We start from the raw sequence: 10,109 nt of genomic DNA on the forward strand, positions 1-10,109 counted from the left end.
CATCTAATAATTCAAATAGATCCTAGTTATCTAATCCTAACTATCAAATTTTTACATTAACAGTCACTCACTCGGACATTTGGGTTCCCAGATGGATTAATGCATGGCAGTCATTAGTACTATAAAGAGAATGCCATATCTATTTAAGCATCAGTACTACTGCTTTGCTAAACTTCTCATATCTTTAATATATACTTAGTTCGCCTTGATTTTGGACCTCCCAATTAGACTGAAATCAGGACCCCTTCCATAGGAAAGAACGCAAGCCATGCTCCACAAGCATGATAAATTATAATGAGATGGGGGATAGGAAAAGAATGCGTGTTTTTAAGTAGTCGAAAACACTGGCTGTACACAATATATAGGATGGACAACCGAGTCCATTGAGAGCTGGATATGAAATAAGAGTTGTGCTAAGCTGCCTCCCAGCTTTGACTGCTGGGCGTGCCGCCTAGTACAAATATGTGTTTTTATTTTTTTTTCTAATTTTTCTTTTCATATTCTTTTTAACATATTTAAATATTTAAAATAAAAACACTAATACACTAAAAATTACTTTCTTAATTATTAAATAAAAATAAAAATAAATAAATAAATATACAAGTAGTCAAAGTGAGGGAGCAAACTAGCATTTTCTATGAAATAATAGGGCAACAACATGTTCTGGCAGTGATGCTAAAATCAAAATCATGACCCCAGTTCCAGTCTAGATCTTTGGCATGCAAGCTGTGCAGGTCGTACCAGGGCAAGAAAAACCACATGGATAAGAAGCCGCAAACCATTCAACTGAATTAGCTGGTTGTTGGGTCCATTCCACAAAACCATCTGGTTTTGATGTTGGCATCGATGTGATCTAATAATTCGAATGTTTCCATCAAAGCAGCTGGTGTGTGGTCCACCACCCCATAACCATCCGGTATGGGGCGGCTGGCGTTGATGGTAACGTGGAAACCCAGGAATTGCCAAGTAGTTGGTCTCTTGATGGAATTAGAACACGACAGTTAATCCAGAAAGATCGAGATAGAGATGCAATGTGAATACCGAACTCTGGTTGAGACTTTGTTCTAGGATACCCGGTGGCCGGTGCCAAAACAAAACAAAATATTAAAGAAGACACATTTGATGTAATGCCAACCGTATCATTTTCTATTACAGAGAACATATCGATGAATCGAAATTCCTATAGGAATGATGAATGAATGCTTTGAATTATACAAATGAATCCCGATTTGAGAAAGGGCAGGATAAAAAATGTAACCAAATATCAAATATATATGCATATTATTGTTCTTGGAATTAAAGGCACAATCAGAAAAGTGGGGAATCGATATCTAGAGAAAAATAAGCTTAAAAACTAAGGATAAACTTGAGCGTTAGTCACAACCCTTGAATGGTGTCATCTCCATCTTGTTGGCTGATGATGTATCCTAGCACTATCACCTTCACTTGTATCAGAGGTCCCTTTACCCAATTCTCTATCGCCTAATTTTGAAACAGACTTTTCTTCTGGTTGATAATCATGATGTGAGCGGGAAGAATCTCTCCCAGTCCGGCGTTCCTTCATATTAATCATATAATGGATGGAATTAGGAATTAGATAGGTTATAGAAAATCCTCAAGAAAACTTGGGAAAGAAAAAGGAGAAAAATACTAATATGGTGCATACATCACGGAATAGTAAGTCATCGGCATCAAGCATGTGAATCACATGTCCCATTTTTGGCCGCTTTGTTGCATCAGGATCAACACATCGAAGAGCAACCAGCAGAACACGTTTAAGTGCCTTTGAAGCAGGCATCTCGGGCAGCTTGGGATCAACAACTTCTTCAGATTTCCGGTTTCCAACCATGGTTTTCAACCACTCTACCAAATTCACCTGCAATTCTTTAGTACTTACTATAGTTAGCAAAAGGAATTTTATAGAAGAGGGATCCAAAGAAATAAACAAATTACAATTCAAGTTTAACCTCTCCTTTTGGTCGACTGTAATCAACGGGGCTCCTCCCCGAAATTAACTCCATGATAAGTATTCCAAAGCTGTACACATCACTTTTCTCATTCAGCATTCCAGTGCAAGCATACTCAGGCGCAACATACCTAGAGAGACAACCAGATGAGTCATCTTTCCAACTTAAAGAAGCATACAAATAATTTTCTCAATGCACAACATTATATTAAGGTTGCTTTTAACGAAAACAAGGCAATGAACTGACCCAAATGTTCCCATCACACGAGTTGTCACGTAACTCCTCTCAGAACACAGGAGCTTAGCAAGCCCAAAATCAGATACCTTAGGATTCCATTGGCGATCGACTAGTATGTTACTAGATTTCACATCTCGATGGACAACCTTTGGTTCAAGACCTTCGTGAAGATAGGCCAATCTGCAAGAGTAAAGGTCACCAATTGAGCTCAATTGCACGCATCAGATATAAACAAACTAATGTCAAACTATACCATCATAATAATACCCTTTTGCTGTTCCCAGTATGATGTTCATGCGGATATCCCATGTTAGAGGGCTAACATCCCCAACATCACCATGAAGCCATTGATCCAGATTTCCATTGTCAACATACTCATACACAAGCATCCTAAGAAACAAAACAGCTTCCATATCATTACATATCTAGACACTCCACAGAAATTAAAACCTCAGGCTCAAACAAGAAGATGACTATTGATACCTGTATGCACCCTCAACACAGTATCCAAGCAACCTGACAAGATTCTTGTGCCGTACCCGTCCAATTACTTCCACCTCCACTTTAAATTCCCTCTCAGCTTGACCCCTGCTTATCAGTCAGCTTATTGAGATAATTAACCAGACATACATGTTAAAAAGGCAAGGAACATAGAAAAGATCCGTATAGCAGCCATTCATGATACAGTTAAATGAAGGGGAAAAGAGGACAAAAAGTACAATTTAACTCATTAAAACACCATTTAATCATGCTCGATCAGGTGCATAAGGGACTAAAAAAGAAAATGGCACTTTCTTTTTTCTTTTATTGAAAGCATGTTACTTTACAGCAGATTCTCATTTTCACGCACTCAAGACAAGAATATTGTACAAAAGAAAGAATAATAAATCAGAAGAAAAGAAAACAATGGACAGGCACATAACCTCAACCAACAGAAAAAGAAAAGAACCTGGTTTGGTTAACGAGAGAAGGCAAGAGAAGAAAATAAGATTAAATACACACGAATCCAATTTTGGGTTCATAACACAATTACTCTATTTCCTTAGCAATTAAACGTTTTCAGAGAAATATATGAGACCCAGATTAACATCCCACTAAACTGCACCTCACAAATAAAAATTAGTGACATAAGATGGTAAGTAGAGTACTTGTTATTCAAGAGGTTTTTTACGGCGACTTTAGTGCCATCAGGCAAGACCCCACGGTAGACAATCCCGTAGCCACCTTCGCCGATCACATTCTCCTCACACAACCCATCGGTGGCGGCCTCCAGCTCTCTGAGAGTGTACCACCTTCCCCACCCCAGGTGAGACACCTCCGGACCCACCATGCTCCCGCTCCCGAACGACCCCGTTTCGACCGTAGAAGTCCCCTTGCTCTCTCCGCTAGAGTACCGATCTGACACCACCACCACCCGGTGCTCTAGCTTCCCGATCTCGATTTGGATCTCTGCCGGCGGAGCAGGGTGGGGCACGATTTCCTGGATTTCTTTGGAAATGGGAGGCGTGGTGACGTTCGCAGCGGTGCTGGGTTTCGCGTGTTTGGGGTGGCGGTGGCGGCGTGAGGTGATGCAGAGGGAGAGGAGGAAGAGGGCGATCACGATGAGAGAACCCACGAATATGCCGATGACGACCCAGAGTCGGAGCCCAAAGATTGAGGTCGGCTTTGACAGCTCCGTGTTCACGAATGCCGCGTCGTAAACAGACATTGTTTTTTCTCTCTGTTTGAGTGATATCAGAGAGAGGGTGAGGGACAAGGATTAAAGTATAGGTATCATGGGATTCGCCGGAAAAGCCAGGAAAATGGGGTTTCCGGTGAACACAGGCCAGAGAAAGATAGTTGAAGATTTGGAAACGATATTAGAAATGTTGTGTGGTGTTGTGAACTTGGTTACTTGTTGAGTACAGTGTGTATAAATGAAGTGTCTGTTTGCCTCTGTGGCAGCTGTAAAGATTCTGCACTTATATATATTTATATAAAGTTTATTTCTGTTACTTTAATTTGTGTCGCACTCTCATTTTTATTTATAAATATATATACATATTTTTTTTTAATATAAATAAAAATTGTGTATAGATCATGTTATCTACTTTATAGCTTTTGGATAATTTATTAGCTAAGAAAATATCTTCAAGGTTCAGTCAATAAGAAAATAAACGATTCTTATAAGAAAATAAAGGAATAATTTTTAAATGTTCCCAAGGAGAGATTTTCTTAACCATTGGGTTATTTTAAAATATTTTATCTTCTTCCATCATGTGCAGTGGTGCGTTTATTTAAAAGAGAAGCTGCTATTGTGAACTTGTGAGTATTCTTTTGGGTTTAGGTGCTCTCTGACTTTATCATTCCCCTTTTCCCTCTTTGTGGAAGATGAGTGAATGGGTTATGGGTTCTCTTTTTTAAGTGTTGAGGAAGAACTTCTAGTATTTCTAGTGATTTCTCTCTCTATGGTTGTAGTGATTGTATTGAATTACTTGTGACTCTCTCTCTCTCTCTCTCTCTCTCCCCTTTCTTTGGTCCTAGACTTTTGCTCTTTGTAGTGCAGACAATTATTGTTGCTCAATGACAAAAAGTAGTACTGTTCATCCGGATCGAATTTTTTCTCGACCTGACCCGGTCCGGTCCGGTCCGAAACCCAGATAACTGGGTTCCGGCCGAGAACATATCCGGGCTAATACCCGCATGACTAAAACCAATTTCATCTAGTTTGAGTACCGAATTGGATTGATTCTGGGTTTAAAACCCGGTACTTGGATTTTTTTTAAAACCTCTGTATCAAAACGAATCACTCCTTCAGATTTCTCTCTCAGTGTCTCTCTCTCTACAACTTGCACCGATGTCCTCTCTCACTCTCACTCTCACTCTCACGCCAAAACCCTAGCCTCCTCTACCTTCATCACCTATGTTGCTCCATCGTCTCCATCTCTCGCTCTCTCTCTCTCTCTCTCTCTCTCTCTCTCTCTCTCTCTCTCACACACAGACACACACACTCTCACGTCGTCAAGGTCCCATTCCGCGACCAAGTGAGAAAAATTTCAGTATTTTCTGTCATGGGTTTGAGTTTTGGATTGTTTTTGACGAAACCGTAGCCTTCCTTTGCCGAGTGCCGAAACCCTAATACTTTTAGATCTACTCTTAGATCTAAGACTTGGATTTGAGTTGTTTTTGTTTTTTTGTTCTAGGTCTACTTTTTGATCTGATTCCATAATTTGCATTATATTTTTTATTTATTTGTAGATCTTAGAATTCTTGATGTGCTTTGATATCTAGATATATTTTTTTTTATTGTGGGTTGTTTTTTGACTCGTGGAGACCTGGTATATGACTTTGATATTCTTAGAAAATCAGTTTCTTGCATTATTTCGTGGAGATCTGCTTTTCAAACAAAAAAAAACATAGTTTAAGAACATAATAATATGGATTTTTTTTAGGGTTTTCGATGCTAGCATTTTTCTAGTTGAATAAAGTATATCCTTTACATGGGTGCTTGTTTTGTTTTTTGAATTTACAAGTGTTAGATTGATATTTGGATCTTATGCTAGGTTTGCCCACACTTCTGGTTGGGGATTGCCATTAGAAACATTGTATATTTGATAAAATGGTAGTCTTTATGTAAATAAAACAAATCATTTGAGATTAAGTAGACAACTATGCTTGTAGATAGATATATAAGGATATTAGTAGACAATGTATATCTAATGTGTTCCCTTTGCCAACTAAGCATAGCAAGAAAGAACGGTGATGAGTGTCTTGTGTTGGGGCTTCTCATACTTGATTTTCTTGCCTTCTTGTTATTTGGGTTAATTTGTTATGATATTCATGGAGTGCTACCATCAATGCTACTATCAAACTCTATATGTAATAAGGACCAGTGCTTAACATACTTCTTCCAATATGATCTTATTCTATCCTCAAGTTAGCTTATATTGAAAATCTTCAATTACTTATCCCAAAAAAAAAAAAAAAAAAGTGATAGTGTAACTCTGGTGTTATTGCTAATTTAAAAATAATTGCTAACATGCCTAAAATCAATATCACTTCTACTAATTGAAAACCAGTTGGTTTTCATGAAGCTCCCAATTAAATGTCACCATTCATTGAGCAGGTGATTTTTGAGGTATGCATGCATGTCTAGGCTGATTGATTTGCTACAAACAGGGGTCTGTTTGGTTCTATCCCTCCACGAGTCATTAATTAGTTGATTGCTAGCTACATTCTAGAAGCATTAATTATACATCATCCCTAATTTTCTGCACACACACTAATATTGTGGAATATTATGAGTAATTTTGGACTATATATTTTTTTCTCTAACATGAAGTCATAAACAAGTCAACAACAAATCTGACTATGAGATAGCATATTTTTGTTTGTGTTTTTTTTTTCCTCTCAAAGATAAACACAAGAAGGCAAAAGATTTCATATTGCTTAAGCCTTTTGCTTTGTTTTTTCTCTCTGGGAGTCTTTTCAAAGTGGACTGAGATGGAGTTTGTGGGATATTGTGGGGTTACAAGCTATTTATTTAACTGATTTTCATGTCTTTTACTTTATATATATATATATATATATATTAATGTGCAAGGGGATGTCGTGGCATGCCATGCCTCTGGTTTCTAGAAGCTCGACATGTTTTGGAATTGTAATAGAAGCTCGACGTGCAAGGGGAGAAGTGAAGGAGATATGGCACCAAGTATTCCAGAAGCTCTTCCTGATTAAACTGATGATGATCAATCATGGCTTGTAATTTTGTGTTTTATGATATAATGTATAAAATATCAAATAATGTAATATGTAGTAGTAAGTTGCATTATATGTTGCATGCATTTTATATGATAAATATTGAATTTATTTATTTTAGATGCATTTAATTAAAAAGATAATTAGTTGTTTTATATATAAAATATATGTTTTTCAAAAATTTTTCTTGAAAAAATTGTAATAGAATATAGGCTTCTAGATTAAAAAAAAAAAATGCTTTTCAGCATTATCCTTTTCTTAAAAAAATTTAATAATATAGCTTTTGTATAAAATAAATAAATAAACTACCCAGGTAAAGCTCGGAATCCAGATTTTTGGGTTGTAAAAATTTGGATACATCTGGGTTCTGGCCCGGGTCATAACCTAGTTTGGAACCCAACCAGAGTTTGAAATCTGGGTTTCAGACTGGGTATACCTGGATACCTGGTCCGAAACTAAAAAAAAAGTATTGACAATCAAACAGGTAAGTGGGAAGGGGTAAAGTTGTAAACTCCTAGTAGATCAAATGGATGGAGTGGTCTTAGATGGAGTTGGTGTTAGATATGTTTATGGATGAAACAAGATTCAATCTAAAAAGGGAAATCCCACTTACCACTCTTTCCTATCCCATTTATGCAAACATGTAAGGTGACTACGTACCTAGATTTAGAGCACATTCCAAAGGAATTTAATGGTTGATAGCACCATTGGCGTGATTAATCAATAAATAATATGGTTGATAGACTCATGGTGCCTCTTCCCTATTCCAAACTTGCCGAGACCCATGATTGACCCAAGCTCTCAGACTGCAACAATTCAATTGATTTACACTCTTTGCATGAAATGATCCATATTTGCATGAAGGATTACAACCTTCTCAGTTGCATCTCTTTTTTACTAATTTTAGGGTATCTTCTCAAATATTTGCTCTGAATGTTGTCTCTTGCTTTTGTAGGCTCTTGTATAATGACATGGTTGGGCTCTTATTAGTTATGCTTTGGATTTAGGAAGCTTTAAATGGGTCTCTTACCAAACTTGGTTAAGACAATGCTTAACCAAGTTGTTGAATCATTGTCACTTATTTGCAATATGAGGACACTAATCAAGTTGCCATGGGTTTTGCCTTAGCCTGATTAGATTTCTTTGTGCAGAAGTGTTGTTTGATTCCCTAGAATTTATCTCTTTGTGGTTGAGGCTCCAAGATAATGTATGAGGGTGTTATCTAGTTCTCGAGGAATTCGTGGCAACCCTCGACATGATATAGGTGGGTGTTGTCTGTTTAACTATGCAACACTCGCAAATTACATCTTGGTCTAATAGCAATTCACATAAGACCTCTCTTAATTCAGCCTCCGTGAAAAAATAAAACGGAGCACCAAACAACGTATCTTCACATACCAACAATTTCGAGATGACCTTTTAATTTACTGTATGTTACAAGTTGTGAGCTAGGGTAGAATAGAATAATAGTTCTCAACATTGTTTTATCAATGAAATATCAACCATTTATATATTCTAACACCTTCACATGAGTGTTGAGATTATTTGTCAAACTTGCAGTGCTTTGTTTGGTAGAAAAGAAAAGGATAAATCTTCTATCTAGCTAATAGCTCGTACAGTGAGTGATCTTGACTCTTGAGGAAAAAAGTGTTAAGTTTTATTTATTTATTTATTTAAAAAAAAAAAAAGCCTTAAATGAGCACTAAGGTAACGTGAAAGAAAAGCTCATGAAAACTGTTTCCCTTAAAAAATAATCAATCACAAAGTTAATGCCCAAGGTTCAACAACGAATCAAGATGGAACGAACCCACTTTCATGAGATTGATGGGATAATGGGAATAATGTTTCGTACAATCAAAAGATGACCATCTAAATTTAGGACTGGTTTGGATTTAAAGATGAAATAAGATGATTCTAGATAAAAAGTTAAAGTTAAAAATATATATATATTGTTAGAATATTATTTTTTAATATTATTATTATTTTAGAATTTGAAAAAATTGAATTGTTTAATATATTTTATGTAAGAATTTGATAAAGTTGTAATGATGAGATGAGATAGGGCTGAGCAAAAATCCGACAATTCGACTCCAAATCCGACTCCACTCCAAGTCAGCTCGGACTTCGACTTGTCGAAGTCGGAATTTTTTTCCCTATTGGAAATCGGAGTCAGAGTCAGAGTCATTGACGAACCGACTCCGGCTTTGCTCCGAATGACTCTGACTCTGACTCCGCTCCGATTTGCCTTCGATTTTATACATATTTTATAAAAATATATATATTTTTCTATATATTAATCATTCGTGTGAACCATTTGCTCTACTTGTTAGATCGAAGTAAACTCCTCTGCTTGGATAAGCCAAGGAACATGGGCATGAAACTATGGTTCTTTTGGCATTTTCTTTTTATTTGATCTCTATCCCTCCAAGCACCGCAATCAATGTAATGTGGAGCTTTTGTACCACCATCTCCTCTTCCTCTTGTATCTATAATTTAATATTAATGCACTTCTAATTAAAGAAAAAATGGATCATTTAATGATAGACAATTAGTTGGACAATGCAATACAATAGATTCTTTATATGGTTAATAGTATACTTCGAGTGAAATTTCTGGGATGGTTCCAAAAAGAGATGTGATTGTCATTTGTCACATATGCTTGCTTGTGGGTAGGCCCCACTTGTATGGACTTTGGCGATCACGAGGACCTAAGTGATGATAGTATAATCGACTTTGTCAATTGCAAGTGCAGTGCAAATAACCAAGAGCATGCTTGACATGTGAGCATATTGTCTTTTGATGAATACTATGCATGAGTAATTATTTATTTTTACATTTTATATCTATAATTTTTTTATAAGGTGTGAGAATATTTTTTATAAAATGTGAAGGTATAAGATAATGTATAGAAACTGATGAAAAAAATTTATCTTATCTATAATAGAGTAGTTTTTAGTTTTTTATTTCCTGCTTTCAACATTTTCACTTCTTCATTAAAAATATATTATTTTAATATAAAAGCACATCAACTATTTTTAAAAACATATATATAAAACTTTGACATCTTCATTAAAGATATATTATTTAAACATATTTTTAAGGTGAGAGACACAATTTCGACAAAAACTTATAAACTTTTAGCTCAACTTGATTCCTACAAAATTCATA

General features: G+C 36.2%; 1 protein-coding gene across 1 annotated transcript; it reads right to left on the reverse strand.

Annotated features, from left to right (window-relative positions):
- Positions 1–1,125: 1,125 nt before the first annotated feature.
- LOC109003530 (probable serine/threonine-protein kinase At1g01540) lies at positions 1,126–4,152 on the reverse strand. Its single transcript, XM_018981697.2, has 7 exons — positions 3,353–4,152; positions 2,688–2,792; positions 2,472–2,594; positions 2,214–2,384; positions 1,968–2,097; positions 1,667–1,876; positions 1,126–1,558 (listed from the first exon to the last, which is right to left on the reverse strand). The coding sequence occupies exons 1-7, from the start codon at positions 3,910–3,912 to the stop codon at positions 1,397–1,399; spliced, it is 1,461 nt and encodes a 486-aa protein (XP_018837242.1). The 5' UTR covers positions 3,913–4,152; the 3' UTR covers positions 1,126–1,396.
- Between the last annotated feature and the right edge of the window lie 5,957 nt (positions 4,153–10,109).

The sequence above is a fragment of the Juglans regia genome, chromosome 7, assembly GCF_001411555.2.
Source record: "Juglans regia cultivar Chandler chromosome 7, Walnut 2.0, whole genome shotgun sequence".
Classification (NCBI taxonomy): domain Eukaryota; kingdom Viridiplantae; phylum Streptophyta; class Magnoliopsida; order Fagales; family Juglandaceae; genus Juglans; species Juglans regia.

Bases quoted from the DNA above. Each gene is read 5' to 3' on its own strand.
- LOC109003530 (XM_018981697.2), bottom strand. From the start codon at position 3,912: ATGTCTGTTTACGACGCGGCATTCGTGAACACGGAGCTGTCAAAGCCG. The intron at 2,385-2,471 runs GTATTATTATGA...TTACTCTTGCAG, and splicing joins ATACTGGGAACAGCAAAAGG to ATTGGCCTATCTTCACGAAG. The intron at 2,098-2,213 runs GTCAGTTCATTG...TTGTCTCTCTAG, and splicing joins CGTGTGATGGGAACATTTGG to GTATGTTGCGCCTGAGTATG.